The sequence below is a fragment of the Podarcis vaucheri genome (assembly GCF_965113315.1).
Source record: "Podarcis vaucheri genome assembly, chromosome: 2".
Lineage (NCBI taxonomy): Eukaryota > Metazoa > Chordata > Lepidosauria > Squamata > Lacertidae > Podarcis > Podarcis vaucheri.
The window spans coordinates 27,845,591-27,865,994 of NC_138760.1; the positions used below are offsets into that span (position 1 = coordinate 27,845,591).

A 20,404-nucleotide genomic window follows, 5' to 3' on the forward strand; every position below is an offset into this window, starting at 1 on the left:
TTGCTTAAACACTTAAGACAAGTATTTAGAATACATATTCTCACTTTATTTGTACATTTCTTCCTTAAATTGTTATTTAGACTTCATAGTCATGTTTAAATGGAGATTATTTACGCAATTCTGCTAATTCTGTAACCATATCCTTTATGCATTGAGATGAAAGAATTTTTTTCCTTACAAATAAATTGAGGCCAAAGATTAAATTTGTGCTTTTAATATTCATGCCAGCTCAGTTTTTAAGGGATTTGAGTGATGTAACTGTATTGTATTGGGCACTGCAACAAGTAATACCGTGGGTGGGAGGAAGACCTTCAAAGTGAATATTTTAATGCTTCATGGAAACAACACTTCTCAATATCCTGGAGGGGAAAAGTTGCAAACTACAAATTATTGCTATAGATGTAGAACTGGCTTTTGCACCCTGGAAAATCAATGGAAGCTGATTCCTGGCTGGCAACTTCTCAAGAGGTTGACGGTTGAAATACATCAGACATGAAATCAGATTCCTGAAGCACAACAGATTTCAATGCAGTTATCACAGAGAGTAAGATGGAGTGCGTTGCTTGGTTTAGACAATGTAAGTATCAGCCAACAGTCTGAGAAGAAAAACTTACTTTGCATATTCAAAGGCAATAACATTGAATGTCATGTTTTCAGTTCATCGGCAGCTTGTGTTCGCCTCTCTGTGTCCCTTCAACCCAAAGGGTTTCACAGGAGGCAAGGTTGCAGTTCAATCCCCGTATGAGTCAGCTGCATATTCCATCATTGTATTGGGCTGGACAAGATGGTCCTCAGAGTCCCTTTATTATACAGTTCTATTATTCTGTTTTTATTTGTTTTCTTTTGAGCGGGCTGAATGTTGATGACTCTGCACAAGTACATGTTTTCCTAGACAGCTATTTGCGTGTCAAGGTCCCCAGGGCCACCCCAATAACTCACAAATCACACAGTATTTTTTGTTTTAAGATTTTTGGCATAATTTTGGCCACAACTTTATTAAAATACAAATTTGTGAGTGGTTGCTTAGGCATTGGTTGCGACTATCTGCCCCCACCATGGGGGACAGACTGACATTCCGCACGATGCGAAAGTCAGAATAGGGGAATACACTTGGGGGTAGCGACGGAGCAGGGAACCTGCCCTCACTCCAAATGCAACCAGAAGCTCATTGCTATGACCCGAGCCCCCTTGACAGAGTGGACAAGCTGTAATTAGCCCCCAATTCCTTTAACGGAATCCCTTGCAGCAGCAGCATTAGAGGGGCAGGCACAGCCAATCCATGCCCCTCAACCAACCAAACCATAAACCAATGCCTAACCGCAACCTTACAAGTTGTGACGATTTGCTACGCAGTAGGCAAAAATCAAATGGCCCCAGCCAATCAGCCAGATGGACAAAATTCCCACCGGGCCCCTGCCCCAAGAGCAGACGACCCCATGACAGGCATAGCAAGGTCAAAGCAAACAACCCTAATTCTAGGGAGGGGGGGCGGGCAATCCGATGCACGGGCAAAAAGAGGAAGCCCTAGCCTCGTGCAAGGAGTTTTAGCATTTCTGGCTGTCAATCAACAAATGGCAACATTAACTTCTTCCCAACAACAAGGGAAGCCCCAATCACATCAGTGGCCAACGATCAATTAGCCTGCCCCCAACTTTGGACTGTCCTGGCGGCCCCCACCGCAACACGCTTTGCAGCAAGCTGCTTTTTCATCTTTGGTAAGGGTGCAATCAAAACCCTGGCTTTGCAAGTTGGCAGTGCTTAACAGAATGGTGGGACCAACACTGTATAAGCAGCCCTGCTGCTCACACCATCCAGGATGAAAGTGGGGGCAAATAACAGTGCCAGCTTGGAACTAGAGCAGAATTCAACCTGAATTGGGTGATGCACTCATGAAATAGGGCCTTTTCAGGACTTTCTACAGGTTTCTATTAGTGGGGAACCCACCAGCAGCCCTTCTGCCTACCTGCCCATTTGGTGGGTGGGGGGAAAAACTGCACACAATCCAGCTCATCTCGCTTTATTGGCTGAGGGAGCCGGCGTACAGCTTCCGGGTCATGTGGCCAGCATGACTAAGCCACTTCTGGCGAACCAGAGCAGCACACAGAAACGCCGTTTACCTTCCTGCCGGAGTGGTACCTATTTATCTACTTGCCTTTTGATGTGCTTTCGAACTACTAGGTTGGCAGGAGCAGGGACCAAGCAACAGGAGCTCACCCCATCGCAAGGATTCGAACCGCCGACCTTCCAATCGGCAAGTCCTAGGCTCTGTGGTTTAGCCCACAGCGCCACCCGCATCCCTTTAAATGACATAGATCATTATTTTATTTTTTTTAAAAACTAACACTCCAAACCTTTCAAAACTTCTGTCTAAGTCTAGTGGAAATTATTCTAGGGTTTACATGCCTATGAGCCTTTTTTTTGTTGAAATGTGTAACCTGTGAGTTTAATCAATCTACATTCTCCACCCCCGACGATAGATAGCCTGTCAGTTATATCAAATTCAGTTTGATATGTTTACAGTAGAAATCATTGTGACTTCATAACAGTGTAGAAATATGTCAGTATGCAGATCTGTAGAAACGGAAATGTATTTAAAAAGTAATTATTTTGCTATATATAAAGGCAAAGCTAGCAACGAAATTTATTTACAAATATACAAATCTGGAAAAACAAAAGCAGGCATCTGTTTTATGTATAATTGTTTTTGTCAGCCGTTTTGAGTTTATAAAAAGGGTTAGCAGCTTTCTGAATAAAATAAACATAAAATAAATATATTACACGCATGTATTGTTATATTAAAACCATAAAGAAAGCAAGTTAGATATGAGTCCTAGATTGGGGGGGGGGGGATGTAAAAATCAGATTTGTTTTATTCTCACAAAATAGCAGTCTTTTTTAAAAGAAAAACCACCACCACCTAAGAATACTCACATATAAGAGAGGTTGAGAGGAAATGTAGTATAAACAATAACTTATACCATAAATACAAGGAGAATTGAAAATAGGCATGCTTGTATTCATGGACAAATAGGACCTGCAGTGTGGAGTGCTTATGTTTGGTGCTCCAGCCAACTATTAATATTCTCTTCTAGGAAGTTGCTCTGGTCTCCCCACCTAGTTTCCCATTCCCCCTGACCAACAGGCAGCATACAGTGTCCCCTGAGCACGTTCAGTCATCATTGGGCTACTTTGGACTGTTTCCTTCCATTCTTTTTTGTACATCTGCAAACACTGGAGTTTCTCCAAACCTGCCCTTTTGTGCATGGATGGTACGATTTCGGATATGTAAGAATCTACAACTACCTCTGAACTTTGGAAATAGAGGGAATGATATATTGCTTTAAAACATGTCAGCTGCATGCATCATACCAAGATCAAAGGTTGTTACGAGAATAAGAACCTGTGCATAATTCTGGAAAAGACCATATTATGGTCAGTTGTGATACTTCAGTTTCTAATGCTCCTGAAAGCTGCATCTTTAGTCTTTAAAAATTAGTGTTCACTGTTTGACATTAAGATAAAGTGACTTGGGATAATCATACTCTTTTGAAGCATAAGTTGTGTCACCCATGCAAATGCTGAATTGATATCATAACTGCGCATTAAGAGTTTTCACTAAATTGACTTGAGAAGATCCCAATGTGTGTCATGTTCTCCATACTTAATAATCTGACGTATACCAGGCAGCAAGTAATCCTCTTTCTTTCTTAGAGGAGATGGTGGAGGGGATATACTTCTGTTGATGTGTTAATGTAGGCATATACTGTAACAATGCAGGCATATATATTCCGAATGTTTTCTTGATTAAATATCTTTGGATGATGTGTTAACGTTACTTAATGGAAGATTAAAGAAAAGGGTTCTATGGGGTACAATAAAGCTGCACTACTTAAGCTTCCTTGGTATAGCTGAAAACTTTGAAGGTGAAATAACCTGCACGAGAGCCTAGTCCTATGTTTCGGCTCTTTTTGGCTCCCAGCGCGTTTCCGAGCACAATTCAAAGTGTTGGTGTTGACCTTTAAAGCCCTAAACGGCCTCGGTCCAGTATACCTGAAGGAGCGTCTCCACCCCCATTGTTCTGACGCTGAGGTCCAGTACCAAGGGCTTTCTGGCGGTTCCCTCACTGCAAGAAGCAAAGGTACAGGGAACCAGGCAGAGGGTCTTCTCGGTAGTGGCACCCACACTGTGGAATGCCCTCCCACCAGATGTCTAAGAGATAAACAACTACCTGACATTTAGAAGACATCTGAAGTTCAGGGAAGTTTTTAATGTGTGACATTTTAATGTTTTTTTAATCTTTTTTGGAAGGCGTCCATAGTGGCTGGGGAAGCCCAGCCAGATGGGTGGGGTACAAATAAATTATTATTATTATTATTATTATTATTATTATTATTATTATTATTATTATTACTCAATGAGCAAGTGAAAATAATCTCTGATTTACTATCCAACTTGTTGTTTTCTCCTTCAAAGTACTGCTAAGGGAAGTTTGGCATAACCATGGACAGGAAATTAAAGCCTGAGTACTACTTTAAATGGATAGGGTTAAAGGCCTTTCTTCTACACAAGCGCACATGTTCTTTTATTTGATACTTGAACTATGGAAAATTTCTCTGACTTTCTAGGGAGAAGGAGGAGCAGCTGACTCGGGCGATGGAGGTACAGAGGCTGCATGCCCAGCAGGCTGATGCTGCCCTGGAGGAGTTTAAGCGGCAGGTGGAGCTGAACTCAGAAAAAGTCTATGCTGAAATGAAAGAGCAGGTGAGGAGGTCACAATGCCAGCCTTTCTGCAACTATCTGTCTCAGTGGGGAAGCATATTCTCATCTTATATTTCCAGAAACATACTTCACTTGATAGTGCTACATCAAACTCTTTCACAATGCAACGGCTTTTCCAGCAAGTCAGAAAAAAGGATGTTAGCCGTTGATTTATCTTTATAACAAAGCCAGGATTGACATTGCTATAAAACTATCCGTAGCAGCATTACTGATTAGGGCTTTTTCCAGAAGTTCCAAGAATAAAATACTAGTTTAGGCATTGTTCTGGGTTGCATCTTATCTCCCATTTTTCACATCTCTTATTTCTTCTTTTTAATGGAAAATTCTCTTTAGATGTATCTAGCCAATCTCACTGTTGTGATAATGTGAAAGTCTGGCATGGTAGGAAACCTTTCTCCTCACTTCATTACTGAAGCCACTTGCATTTAATTTCAGTCTTGCAGTGCAGGTAAGGCACAATATTTCCTGTGAAAGGGTCATAGGTATTCTCTTGGATGCAGCGGCACAATGACTGTTTAAGGCAAATAAAAAGAAATGGAGAAAGGGCCATGTAAGCATGGCAAATGGCAAGTGATACATTTTTAAAACAAAAGGAGGGGGGGGACCCATTGTCATGTGAGGCTCTGTTTGCTGGGTGAGTTTGAGGGAACCCTGTACCACTGGAGTACAGAGGAGGAAGGATTTGCCAACCAATTTCTTATAGGCCAGTGGAAACACAGGGATGCGACAATATATCAGTGATGGGTGGGAGAGAAATGTGAAACAGGAGTGCAATTACTCCAGAAATTCTAAAGTATTTGTCTCAATATATGTATAGTGCAATATAGCCTTGTTCAGTGGTTCGCTGGTTGTGTATGTGTATATTGGTACACTTGTGAAACCAGTAAATAGCTTAATTTTTAGTTAGAAAAAAATGGGAGGCAAAATGATAGCTGCAGGAGATGGTGTCTCCAGATATTAGGTGTTGGGCAGAAAGAATTCAAGTTGGATGGAAGGGCAGTGAGGCACCCACTCTCCCACCACAAAGGAACCCCTGGTAGGAAGGAACATCACATTTGCCAACTCCTTGGGGATAAGCTGTACACTGGGGAGTACACATAGTCTACACTCTGGAGCTGCTGAAGAAGCCACAAACTTTTTTAAAAAACCACCCAATAAAATAAATAGACTCAGGGCTTTTTTTTCCTTTAAAAATGTTTAGGGGTTCTCTCATTTTCCTACTCATATTGAAATACTGCCCCTCAATAAGGCCAAACTTAAATTCACAAACTGTTTAGGGGTATGGGTACTCCTGCGTAACCCCAGAAAAAAGCACTGAATAGACCTGCTGACAAAAACATCTGTACTGCGCAGGGAACTGAGTCATATACTGAGTTCTAAGGCTGATTCCTTCAGCTCCCACACCCATGTTCATCACAGTTACAGTTGTTGAATTAAGGAGTCCTAAAAAGCAGAGACATCACCTTGCCAACAAAGGTCCGTATAGTTAAAGCTATGGTTTTCCCAGGAGTGATGTATGGAAGCGAGAGCTGGACCATAAAGAAGGCTGATCGCCGAAGAATTGATGCTTTTGAATTATGGTGCTGGAGGAGATTCTTGAGAGTCCCATGGACTGCAAGAAGATCAAACCTCTCCATTCTGAAGGAAATCAGCCCTGAGTGCTCACTGGAAGGACAGATCCTGCAGCTGAGGCTCATGAGACCACCTCATGAGAAGAGAAGACTCCCTGGAAAAGACCCTGATGTTGGGAAAGATGGAGGGCACAAGGAGAAGGGGACAACAGAGGATGAGATGGTTGGACAGTGTTCTCGAAGCTACCAGCATGAGTTTGACTAGACTGCGGGAGGCAGTGGAAGACAGGAGTACCTGGCGTGCTCTGGTAGCCAACCTACACATATTTCCTACACCTGAGTTTTAGAACATATTTAGTCAAATTGTTACATCAGAACCAGCAAATTATGAACAGGCTGAGAAATTAAAGGTAAACCCCTGACCGTTAAGTCCACTTGCGGACAACTCTGGGGTTGTGGCACTTATCTCGCTTTACTGGCCGAGGGAGCCAGCATTTATCCGCAGACAGCTTCCCACTTCTGGCGAACCAGAGCAGCACATGGAAACGCCATTTACCTCCTGCCAGAGCTGTACCTATTTATCTACTTGCACTTTGACGTGTTTTCGAACTGCTAGGTTGGCAGGAGCAGGGACTGAGCAACGGGAGCTCACCCTGTTGCGGGGATTCGAACCGCCGACCTTCTGATTGGCAAGCACTAGGCTTTGTGGTTTAATCCAGCAGAACATGAGGGGTAATGGGGATCATTTGAGCACATGGCTTAATCATTTAATGCCTGATCGTGGTTCGGTGTTATTTTTGAATCAATTAAATCCACCTGTCACAGGGTTTCTGTGTGCTAAATAGCCTGGGTCCAGGTGCTAAGGTAGACTTCACATTTGTTCTAATTAACATTGGAGCTCAGTTAAACCTTAAAGTTCTGCTGTAGTGCATGCAAAAAGGATCAACATGGTAAAATGTTGCAGTTCTAAGCCCATAGCTTTTATATTCTTAAATTTCTGTTCATAGTACAATGTTGTATCAGAAAGAATTATCTTCTTTTTAATGTAGCTATTGATGGCATAAAGTTAAAGTTTTAGCAACACAATATCTTTTATATATCCTCATTTTTTCATTTTAATCTTTTATTGAGAAAGTAAGTGTGGACAGTATTGTGGATTTTTCAGTTACTATAACCAATATTTTATTTATTAGACTATATAATTTATGGCTTTCTGATATTGTTACCATCTGCTTTTTATTTTGCCAAGGCTCATGGCTGTCGCAATAATCAGATGTCTGTTAATGGGGCTGTTGATAGAATGCTAACTATGGAGGTGTGTGTGTTTTCTCTCGGTTTGTGCCCAGTTCATCGCCGAATATTTCCACGCTTTGATAATTTCTCCACATCATTTCTACCCTTAAGCCTTGATTCTGCTGCTATGAACCATGCCAGAGTTAAATGAATATAGTCATTGCCAAAGTTTGAACATATCACGAAACATGATGCATGTACAGTGGTACCTCGGGTTACATACACTTCAGGTTACATATGCTTCAGGTTACAGACTCTGCTAACCCAGAAATAGTGTTTCAGGTTAAGAACTTTGCTTCAGGATGAGAACAGAAATCGTGCTCCTGCAGCGCAGCTGCAGCAGGAGGCCCCATTAGCTAAAGTGGTGCTTCAGGTTAAGAACAATTTCAGGTTAAGAATAGACCACTGGAACGAATTAAGTACTTAACCCGAGGTATCACTGTATTGTTCACCGTTGGAGCTGTGTGGGGAATTCCTTTGAAGAAGTCCCTGGATGCATCTGTGTTCTTCTATGCACACAAACAGACACTTATGACACAATTGATTGTTGTAGTGTTCTTCATTTGTGAAGGGTGATTTTGATAAGTGGTTTCAAATCAACTTTTTCTTTGGTTTCCTTATGTGGTCAGTTAGCAATTCACGGCTGGTGTGCTGCCTGTGGACTGTGGACTTCATGATGGCTTAACCTAATCTGAAACAAATAAAAAATGGAAGTGAAATAATTGGCTACTGTACCAGAAGAAATGATCATATAAATAATGCCCACTATTTTAGCCCTAGTGCTTGTCAGTCTTGGCAAATGAGACGACCAGGCCACACTTTTCATTTTTATTTTAGAGAGGGATTTGGTATTAGTATTTTTATTTATGCAGTGCCATCCACATACGCATTTCCCCCCAGGGTAATATTAGTTTTAAAAAGAGGCTGTTATCTAAAATTCAACAGTTGAAGGAAGTATGGAGATAACAGAAAAAGACAGGAACAATGTGGGGAAATGCAATCATATGTTCTTAAGCTTCATTTTATGTGGGTCTGAGGACTGGGGTGTGTACTATTGCATAATTTGTTCTAATGTGAAATACATTCTTTATCACATTTGTATCCCATTCTACTCTATCTTGTGGAGCCAAGGGTTGCACACATGTGGTATTCCCCATTTCATCAGTGGGTCCGAGTCCATCTTTTGGGGTGAAAGATGAGAATCGCTGTTGAGACTGTTGTTGCTCTTTTTGCTTACTGTTTGAAATGGCCTAACTGATGGTTTAAGTATTGTATGGCTTACTTGTTTTAATTTAAACCAGTGATGGCCAAATTTGGCCCTACAGCTGTTTGGGGACTACAATTCCCATCATCCCTGACCACTGGTCCTGTTAGCTAGGGATGATGGGAGTTGTAGTCAAAAAACAGCTGGAGGGCCAAGTTTGGCCACCACTGATTTAAACTGTATGAGTTGTATTCAAGAAGTCATGTCATTAGCTCAAGGACTTTCAACTGTGCAATAGAACTTCCACTCCCTATCCTCTCCCTATGCCCCTTCATCTGTTCTGGGGAGTTCCCCAACCCTCCAGAGCAGATTGTGGGGTAGGAGGAGTCCCACTGCACAGGTGGAAATCATTGTGCTAACAGGGTGATTTGGTTGGATACAACCCTTTGTGTAACCTGCTTTGAGACTGCACAGGGAAGAGTGGTCAATTTGCACATAAGCAAATCAAAGAGAAAATAATAATTATAAACAGGTGCGGTATTTAAATTGGACAAGGATTATCACTAAATAGCAAATAACTATAACAAGTGGTTCTAACTGGGGATGGAAATTCTGCACAAGTTGAAATGTGACGTTATTAGAACTCCAGATTCCCCCCCCCTTATCTTCTCAATACTGGCAGAAGATGTGTACTTCCAAGCAGCCACCGCCAGAGGGATTATGGGTATCTTCCAGCTAAATACCTCTGGTAATACTTCTGATAATCTTGGCCTTCCTTTATCTCTTGAGACTATGAACTCTACATTCACAATATGTCATGCCCCTGCTATTCCCTCCCAAGTGTTACTATGGGATGTTACTCCTGCAAACCCTAGTTTCATCACCCCACCCTTTTTAAAAAACATAGTGTTTCATCAACCTTCATAGTCCAGTTAGCAGAAACCAAAAACAACACAGGATGTGGTCCCTCCATTTTCTTTTAAAAGAATACCTTTCTAAAAATATTGAGCAGAAAGTGGTAGTAAAAATCAAAGAGTCTCAAATGTTTAATTACACAGCTAACCAAAGACAAAATTAAAGGTGCTATACAATGCACCCTCTCTCTTCAACATCTGACTTGCTCCCTATGATTCTAAACAGAGCAAACATTTACCTTGAATTATAGTCTTTTTTCATCTTGAGGTCATGCTCATGAATTGGAACTTGGGGCACATGATGTTCTCCTCCTTCCAGATGAGACTTCTAAAAGCTAACCTCTCTGGATGTCCATTTGTATATGCCTTTCTAGATAGCTTCTAGCAAGTGATCTTTTTCATTTATTTACCTAAATATTATTACCTAGCCCCATCTATGTAGCCTACAAGTTTTATTTGCTTTCAGTAGATTCTGTTCTAGAGGCTTCTGATGTCGTTAGTTTTAGTACCCATCCACTACCTAGAAACGCCCCCCCCCCCCTATTTATTTTTTCTACTATGGGGGGGGAGCCTGCTGACACCTCCCTCTTTGTGCATCAATGCTTCTCTTTTGGCTACGTAAACAAAGACACTCATAGTCTGAACATCAGAAGTAGAAAGGATGATGATTCTGCTTAATTTAGGTCACTGGAAGCATGCATGACACAAATCTGGTAATACAAATAACTAAATTAGGAAATGAATTAGGAGCATCACTTGCCTTTTTTCAGAGTTGAGCCATTGGTCTGTCTAGCACAGTGATGCCGAAATTGACTGGCAGTGGCTTTCCAGGTTTCCAGATAGGGATCTTTTCCCTACCTGGAAATACTGTAGATTATAAGTGCATGCAATTTTTCATGCACAAATTATTGATGATATTTGCTTGTTGGATTTTCTATGCCACTTCTGTGTATCATACAATAATGTCAACTGTATCGTTGAACTGTATTATCACATTGAGAATGCAAGGGCAAACAGGCAAATATTTGGTTAAACAATCCAGGTATATTTAGCAAGCAAGTCATGTCATGTAGTCTATAAGATAAAAAAAATGTAAGAAGCCAGGAAAGCTTGAGCAAAAGTCTTTCCTGAGTGCAAATATAATAACCCCAGTGATGACTGTTTTCAGAATCAGTATTCAGTATTGCATTTAATTACTACAGACAAACACATTTATAATGAAATTCAAACACAGTTGCACGAGAGAAGAAAATAAAGATGGAATATTCTCCAGCCAGAGTCCAGCATTTTAAACTGCCATTGTTTTAAATTAAATGCTGCAACAAAGTATTTTAGACAAAATTTATTCCTCCGTTTTTCATGAGCTAGAGTCCGCTTCATCAGAGAGAGCTCAGCACTGGTTTCAGTCTCCCAGTGAAAATTACTAAATTTTGACTGGATTGTGCTGGTGGTCTTGTCACTACAGATATTGTATCCTTGAATCACCCTCAGCAACACGCAGCAATGTTGCAGGACCATTTTAAGCTGTTTGATGGCAGGAGAACTGTTATCAGCAGTGTCTGTCTTGAAATAACTAATTTATATATGCTAAATATTGTCTCTTACTTTCTAGATGGAAAGAGTGGAAGCAGATCTAAGCAGATCCAAATCTCTCCGTGAAAAGCAGTCAAAAGAATTCTCCTGGCAGCTTGAAGAGCTCAAGCAAAGATATGAGCAACAGGTTAGCTAGTTAGCTTTAAAATAAATAAATAATAAAGACAACAACTCCTCTTGCATTTACCTTTTGATACAGCTGGGCCCAACTTGCATTTTCTTCTTAAAAAATAATAATATTGGATGTTGTTGACTTAAGTTTCACAGGCATTTCATTAACACAAGGTTTGCATTCTTTTCTGTTGTTTGTAGCAAGGCTTCCTATTTATTTCCAGAGGTTTCAAGTTGTGTTTGGTGTATACAGTGGTGCCTCGCAAGACGAAAATAATCCGTTCCGCGAGTCTCTTCGTCTAGCGGTTTTTTCGTCTTGCGAAGCAACCCTATTAGCGGATTAGCGAATTAGCGCGTTTAGCGGTTTAGCGGCTATTAAAGGCTTAGCGGCTATTAAAGGCTTAGCGGATTAGCGGCTAAAAGGCTATTAAAGGTAAAGGTAAAGGTACCCCTGCCCGAACGGGCCAGTCTTGACAGACTCTGGGGTTTGTGCGCCCATCTCACATCTATTGGCCGGGGGCCAGCGCTGTCCGAAGACACTTCCGGGTCACGTGGCCAGCGTGACAACGCTGCTCTGGCGAGCCAGAGCCGCACACGGAACGCCGTTTACCTTCCCGCTGGTAAGCGGTACCTATTTATCTACTTGCCCCCGGGGGTGCTTTCGAACTGCTAGGTTGGCAGGCGCTGGGACCGAGCAGCGGGAGCGCACCCCGCCGCGGGGATTCGAACCGCCGACCTTTTGATCGGCAAGCCCTAGGCGCTGAGGCTTTAACCCACAGCGCCACCCGCGTCCCTATTAGTGGCTATTAGTGGCTTAGAAAAGGGGGGGAGCGAAAAAAATCGCAAGACTCGCAAGACGTTTTCGTCTTGCGATGCAAGCCCATAGGGAAATTCGTCTTGCGAAGCGCATTGAAAAACGGAAAACCCTTTCGTCTAGCGGGTTTTTCGTCTTGCGAGGCATTCGTCTTGCGGGGCACCACTGTATTGCTATATCTCAAGATGTTCCAGACCCTGGTTTGTTGAACTCGAAACTCATCTCCTTTGTTTAAATCCCATATCATCATTTCATAATTAAAGCAAGCCATGTTTGTAAGCCAACAGCTATGGTTTCACACTATGGTTTGTTGGCAGAAAACAAACCATGAGTTGCCCCTCTGCCAGAATATCTATATAAATTTCACATGAAATCTTCTTTAAGATCTTCTGCTAAATTATTTTTTCTCATCTCTGATTGCATGTCTGTTCTTTAAAACTTTACACTAATAGTTAATTCTGTTCCTTTTATGCTGTCTTTTTTTGGCAACAAACTATAAGATAACTTCAACGCGAGTCATTTCTGAATATTTCTGAATTTTATCATGGTCTCTGCAGTGTTGTATATTGGTTCTAAATATCCCTTTTAATGGTACCAACTTTTCATTCATATGTTATGTAGAGTCAGGTTCTGCAGCACTGTTGTGGATTTGTGTCTTGAAGGTTGTCATGCCTTTTAGGTAAAAGAGTGCATTCCAAAATGTTGATTAAAGTGAGTTATAATTGAGCCCTAAGACAAAACAGGTAGTGTATTCCTCTGCATTACATATAAGATGCCTCAGGTGATACAATGATGTTGCCAAGGCAAAGCCTGTGCTTTGAAATATACAGCCTGGAATGTTCAAATGATATCATGGAACATCATGGGCGACCTCTGTGCTTTCTCTCCATCTGCAGTGCAATGTCCCCAGCCCCACTAGCCTTATCCAAGATTCAATATAATGCCAGCTCCAGTAAGTTGCTGCCTAAATGAAACAGATAGGAAGAGGGCCCATGAGAACTCCATCCTTACCCTTCATGTCTTTGCTGTGGAGATGCTGGTGGACTAGCTTTTACTGGGAGGTGGGGGAGATGTGGCCTTCTAAGGATTTATCAGCTAAGCAGAAAATTAGCTTAATAGCCTGGGGTTTTTTTGTGAGCAGTGGAGGGGCCTGTCCTAGGTTGCCAGAAGGGTGGGTGGTTTTTTGTTTTGTTTCTTCCAGGAAGAGATGTCTGGGAGCTAAAACTTCAGTCATGTAGCATGGACCAAAAACATGATGTGGTCATCTTAGATGCCTTGATTGATGAAGACTTGATGAAGGACTTTAGCACTCTAAATGGGACAGTTGTGAATGATGTGTGGATTCCAGAATGGACATCACCCTAAAATTTGATCATCAATTGAGATTTGAATCTGATATCCTGATTGCAAAAATGTTAGTGTTATGTTTGGTTAAAAAACAGCAGTCCTTGGTCATGTTCATGGATTTACGTATTAGCTTACCTATTCTTTCTTCCCTTCTTTTGTAATTTACTCTGGGTACTTGCTGGTAGAAGAGCATGATATAAATACCAAAATATTAAATAACCTCAACCCTTAGATTTGTATCCAGCAAAAATAATAATTTATTAATTTGACCATCAGTCAGCTGGATGCCGATGGTTCACAGGGAGTGAGGTTAAGGGTGAACCTGCCTTTGTTTCCATTACTTGGTATTCAGACAGCTATTTTGTTTCTGTGATGTGGAAGTCAATAATAAATAGCTATTGACAGACATATCTGTGGATATGTTTAATCCTTTTAAAAAGTAATCTAAGATGGTTACTGGTGCCATATAGTGGTAGAATATTCTGGTTAGACTGGTAAACCTTGCTTGATTTATTTATGTCAGAGATTTAAAACTCCATCCTGTGTCCAGATCAGAGCATGGGGCACCTTAGAACACAGCAAAGAATATAAAAAGTAATCTAAAGTTAAATCCTTGTGCACCATTAAAAATGGAGCTTCCCACATAAGGTTTAACAGTGGCTAAAGTCAACTTTGGGAATTGGCATTCCAAAGGGAGTTTATAGTAGGACACAATCTGAGTCTGAGAGTCAGTTTATTTTTTATTTTATTTTTTTAAAGATTTTTATTGAAGTTTCACAAATTATATAATAACAAACAAGACAATAATACACATTTCTTCACTGAAATGTACTTCTTTCAACAAAATATGATGGCAGGGCCCTTGTTGGTACCATCTAGACATCTCACTCACATTCAGCTTCAGATTTGTCACTTTCCTTTGAAGTATCTACTAAGGTCATTTTTTAAAAGAGAAACTTTTTGTTTTTCGCTTTTACTTAGTTTAGTTGGTCTTTCAAATATACCAGCTGTAAGGAGAACAAAGTGTGTGTGTGTGTGTGTGTGTGTGAGAGAGAGAGAGAGAGAGAGAGAGAGAGAGAACAAGAGTTCCTATCTGCCAGGAGCAGCTGCCTTAGATACTTCAAAGGTATTGGACACCACAGAGAAGGCAGCAGCTTTTCCTGCCTTTGAAACGGCTTCAGTGCCTGGGTCAGGCTTAAAAGACCCTCAGCACACAAAACAGTTATGGTGTGTATGTGTATATATTATATATTTCTCTTGCTGTTTGTGCATGTGTTTGGAATGCTTTTAATTTACACAAAACACCTTCTGGATGGTACTGACTGAAAGCGCTTTCATTAAAAGCCACAGGTTCTTGAATTTATAAATACGCAGTATTTGGAATTTCAGAAATCCTGGGTGCTGTTCCAAACTTCTCAAACAAAGATATGCCAGGTGTATAATTTGATTCCCAACACTGTAACCATAATCCAAGGGGTATATGTTACCCCAAATGTACCTTTCCCCATCTCCTGTGGGGAGGGAAAGTGCATTCAAAGGCATTTCTCAATGGATACAAAAGCTTTCTTTAAAAGCGAATGGAGCCACCATACAAGCAGATATCTGGATCAAGGCCTACAGATGCCTTCAAGAAAAGGTGGAATGCTAAATGCCCTTCTTGGTAGTGGTGCCCGCCCTGTGGAATGCCCTCCCATCAGATGTCAAAGAGATAAACAACTACCTGACATTTAGAAGACATCTGAAGGCAGCCCTGTTCAGGGAAGTTTTTAATGTGTAACATTTTAATGTATTTTTAATTTTTGTTGGAAGCCACACAGAGTGGCTGGGGAAACCCAGCCAGATGGGCGGGGTACAAATAATAAATTATTATTATTATTATTATTATTATTATTATTATTATTATTATTATTAAGTCCCATTGCTTTCCTTGTGACTGATGTGTTTGACATCCTGTTCCTATGCATCTGAGAACAAGGGCCAAGGTTCAGGAGTTCAGAATTAGCAAGAGCTGCAAAGTAGTTGCAACAAGTTTCCCCTCCTACTTGCCAAGGTGGCAAAGAAATCCCCGGAAATTGTTAGAATCCATCTCGTTACACACCACATCTTTTGAATTTTCCTGCACTGTCTCAGCTAAATTGCTGCTGCATTCTGAGAGAAAGAGCAGGAAGAATGAGATCAGTACAATGCAAACACACCGGCAAGAGCACTGAATTGTCTCCACCAATGTTATTGCACCTTACTGCTGCCTTACCACTCCCCCACTCTGTCTGGTATAGCCAGAGGGGAGGTCAGGTGAGCACCACAGCTCCACCATGCTGTCCTCCATGGATGCTAGGGGCAATTTCCTCTAATATATCTATATTCAAATGTGTTGTTTGTTGTTGTTGTTTAGTCATTTAGTCGTATCCAACTCTTCGTGACCCCATGGACCAGAGCATGCCAGGCACTCCTGTCTTCCACGACCTCCCGCAGTTTGTCAAACTCATGTTGGTAGCTTTGAGAACACTGTCCAACCATCTCGTCCCCTTCTCCTTGTGCCCTCCATCTTTCCCAACATCAGGGTCTTTTCCAGGGAGTCTTCTCTTCTCATAAGGTGGCCAAAGTATTGGAGCCTCAGCTTCATGATCTGTCCTTCCAGTGAGCACTCGGGGCTGATTTCCTTAAGAATGGAGAGGTTTGATCTTCTTGCAGTCCATGGGATTCTCAAGAGTCTCCTCCAACACCATAATTCAAAAGCATCAATTCTTCAGTGATCAGCCTTCTTTATGGTCCAGCTCTTTAAATGTATCACCCCTCAATTCCAGGTTTGCCATCCCACTGTAGTATATCCAAGAAATGAAACCCTAGATGGTTACTATACCAGGTTACAATTGGAAGACTTGTACAAGTGTGTCCCTGCTTCATCTATGAAGGATTTGGATCACCAGGGGTAGTGGCTAGGTTCAATCTCCACACTAGTAGTGTCAAATACAAAACATTACACTTTACCATACCAGTCATCCACTCCTAAAGGAGAGATCTTCAGAGAACTTACTCTGTCTCTCCTCAAAGCATACAGGGTTTCTTATCTCCAAGCACCACCCTGGGTTTCTGTAAATATTTGGAATTTCTCTTTGTTGTACACTCCCCTTTTACAGTATCACAATGATGGATATTCTTCTGGTTATAATAAAAACAGGCATATAGGAAAGAGAGGATACAGAAACTGATATTTGTGCTTTTCTGACTATTTTCTTTTTTATTTAAGAGTTCACAGATAGGGATACTTCATACATTTCTTTGATGAGCTGAAAGGGTTCAAGGCAATGCCGCCCAAGCCATTTTGCGGCCTGAGGCAAATGGCAAGATGGTGCCTCTCCCCAGTCCTTGTACTACAGACTGGTCATTCACAGTGGTGACATCACAGTGTCCTCTACTGCAACAGATGGCACAAGCTAGCTTAGAGGAAGTAGGTCAGAACACATGGCACACATAGCTCTGTCCCCTACTTAGCATTTTGCCACCTGGAACCTCACTCTGTCTCATGATAGTGCTGTCTCTGGTTTAAGGGGACTAGAAAGGGCAGCATGGGTGGACCACCAGAAAATCAGTTGGCAAAGGGAAAACCGTGGTGTCCGTGAGTCTTTCTAGTGTTGTTGTCATTGAGTCGTGTCCGACTCCTTGTGACCCCATGGACCAGAGCACTCCAGGCACTCCTGTTTTCCACTGCCTCCCGCAGTTTGGTCAAACTCATGCTGTCCAACCATCTCGTCCTCTGTCGTTCCCTTCTCCTTGTGCCCTCCATCTTTCCCAGCATCAGGGTCTTTTCACTTCTCATGAGGTTGCCAAAGCATTGGAGCCTCAGCTTCAGGATCTGTCCTTCCAGTGAGCACTCAGGGCTGATTTCCTTCAGAATGGATAGGAGCTTCAGTTTTATTTTATTTTGACAAATATTTATGAGCCAGTTTTTAGAAGTTTGGAACAATGTGTCTTGATTCTGGTGCTCATTTTGCATGGAAGCGCATCCTGTTCTGCTCAAAGAAACTTCCTTCCATATAAGTGGATTTAGGCCTTGATGTGTTAGATAAAAATGTGTGAGTATGTAGGCAAGGGCAGGCGAAATTAGCTGGTTTTAACTAATACGTAATTCCAGGTAACTCACTGCTGAATGTATCTTTCTTTTTCAGGATTATAATTACGATGCTTTGTTTTTATTAAACTGTACAAAAAGATGTTAAGCACAGTGTATAACACAACCCGATTCCCTTCTGAGGTTGGAAATAAAATATTTTTTAAAAACACATTTCCCCTTAGTCCCTGAATAGGGAGGGGGCGGGAATCTTTTAATTGCAGTGTTACAAATGCACATAACAGCCATTTCCAAGGACACATTTGCAGCTGCCGGTGGCAGAAAATGCCGACTTAAAAAATGAATGCTATCGCTTTAAGATAAGGTGCTTGCGCACTTTTACCCACACAAACAAGATCGATTTTGAGCAGACTCCTACTGTTTGCTTTCTTTTCTGAAGAAGAAGAGGAAGAAGTGGGATTCTCACGCTGACTATAACCAACATATTCTCGATAACGTGCTTTTTTTTCTTCTCCTGAAATCCACCAAAACTGAAGAAAAATCCAAGTGACTGTTCTTAGCAGCTGTGTGGCCTGGAGTTCACTAGGAAAGCTGGCTTCCTGCAGTCCCCTATTCATCACCTGCTTCAAAGGCAGCCTAGCTGGCTATAGTTTGCAGGCCAGGTAGGGTGCCATTGTGCACAGCCTGGGAGGATTAGTATCAAAGCTGCGGCAACCAGGCCCTTGGTCTCGGGCTGCCATTCAGTCTAGCGGGGAGAGGCTAAGACTGGCCAAGGTCATCGTATCCAGTGTGGTGTGGACTGGGAAAGGATCCTTCCTGAGAATAGAATGCTTCTTATGAAATCATGGCGCAAGCTTGCAGCACAGCAGGTTCCCTCCTGAAACACATACATCTGTTTATGTTGGTGTACCGTAGCTGACAGCGGAATAATAGAGCTCTTGTTTAATGTGTGTGTGTTTGTGTGCGTATATATATTTCTCTTTAACGAAAATAATATATGTACAGTCGCCGAGATGGGCTGGGCTTTTATTTTGGAGAAGTCATAGCAAAATATTTTAACAGATTTACCGATGCTTTTGTGTGCAAGCATGAAGAGCAGAAGAGGCTGATTTAACCATTTTTAATCTGCGTCGCTGCTGGATGTCAACAGCAGGATACTTGGGGAAACGTATACAGAATGCGACAATGGCGTGGGATTTTTTTGGTGGTTTTTTTTTAAAAAAAATTAAAAACCACACACACACATTCTGACATCCATGCAAGTACATTGCGTTTCACGATGTGCCGTATTTGTTTAGCTGTCACGCTTAAGAAAATTGCTCCGATTGTGTTTTTTATTTTTATTTTTTTAAAAAAAATAAAGACAAAGTTAATTCGAGGTAAGGATGACGTAATAATAATAATAATAAAGTGAACTTGAAATTGTGGAGGGTGGGAAATTAAGCTGTAAGATGAGTTGTCATGACGACAGGGATGTTCTATTGATGAACTGTACTCTCCATTGTCCAATCAGATAGTAGAGCTGAAGCTGGAGCATGAACAGGAGAAGACGCACCTATTCCAGCAGAATAACACAGAAAAGGATTGCCTGGTCCGAGAACATGAACGGCAAATTGAGAAACTGGAAAAACAGCTTCGGGCTGCCATGACAGAGTACGACAATAAAACCCAAGAATGCAGGAAGCGAGATGTACAGGTAATAATCAATAGCATTTCGAAAGTCATAGCCATTTAAATAATACTAATAACAACAACAACAATAATAATAATTTTATGTTTTTCCAGTTTGGTGGTTAATGCACGCTTTTGATCACTTGCAAAACTGGCATATAAACACAAAATTTTCTCCCTTTTTCCTTCTACCGCTCCCTCCCCCTGCCACTGCAGAAAAAAGGCTTTAACTGCAAAAACCACAGGTAGCCAGATTAAGAATCCCATGGTGTGCAATAACTTGGCCTCTTATTTATAATCTTGTCTCATTTTCTTTCATGATGGACTTAAGGGGGGAGGTATTTCCTCCCTCCCACTTTATCTACAATAACCCCCTCCCTCCCCTTCGGACAAATCTATTTTCAACATATCTGAGTTATTCGTATGGACTTTTTTGTTTTAGTTTTTCTCCGCAGGCAGCCTTCAAATAGCTTGTGCTTAAGTTTCCATTTGATTTCCTAGTGTTTTGGGTTTGGGGTATTTTTTAAAATAATTTTTTGAATATGATTGACTTGAGTTCACCTGATGAACAGTTGAAACGCTTTGAATTTGGAGTTTTCATTAGGTATGTCTCCACCCCCCCCCAATGTATATAACCCTATGTGTGAATGTCTAAAAAACTGATATATATTATGTAATCACACAAATGAGCACACACACACGCATACACATACATGAATACATACATATATTCACACTTCCCAGTTCTATGGTCACTGTTGGAAGCCATTTGGCAGAATAACCTCCAGCTGTGGTAGCATTTGACTCTTCAAACTTATGGATGAAATGTGGACTGTCAGCATGGAAAATTATCTTTATTAATTGTTCCGTTTAAACAAATCATTTTAGTTCATTGTGTGGTGTTTACATTTATCATGCAAGTATATAGGCGTAGTTCATTATCAAGAATATATGTGCTCTGAAAGCTTGAAGTAAAGACAATAACTTGAAAGCATGTATAGTGATGTGATATGTGTATCTATCTATATTTATCTATCT

The 20,404-nt window shown here is 41.2% G+C and overlaps 1 protein-coding gene across 5 annotated transcripts in view; it reads left to right on the forward strand.

Annotated features, from left to right (window-relative positions):
- Positions 1 to 20,404, forward strand: part of CEP112 (centrosomal protein 112) — a 224,621-nt gene that overhangs the window by 90,070 nt on the left and 114,147 nt on the right. For all 5 annotated transcript variants that reach the window (XR_014216733.1, XM_082212425.1, XM_082212423.1 and 2 more), the window contains 3 exons: positions 4,626 to 4,761; positions 11,374 to 11,481; positions 19,209 to 19,391. Coding sequence is in view for 4 of the 5 variants with exons in the window: in XM_082212425.1 (XP_082068551.1) it covers positions 4,626 to 4,761; positions 11,374 to 11,481; positions 19,209 to 19,391 (427 nt within the window). In the remaining variant the exon portion in view is untranslated. The remainder of the gene's footprint in view (positions 1 to 4,625; positions 4,762 to 11,373; positions 11,482 to 19,208; positions 19,392 to 20,404) is intronic.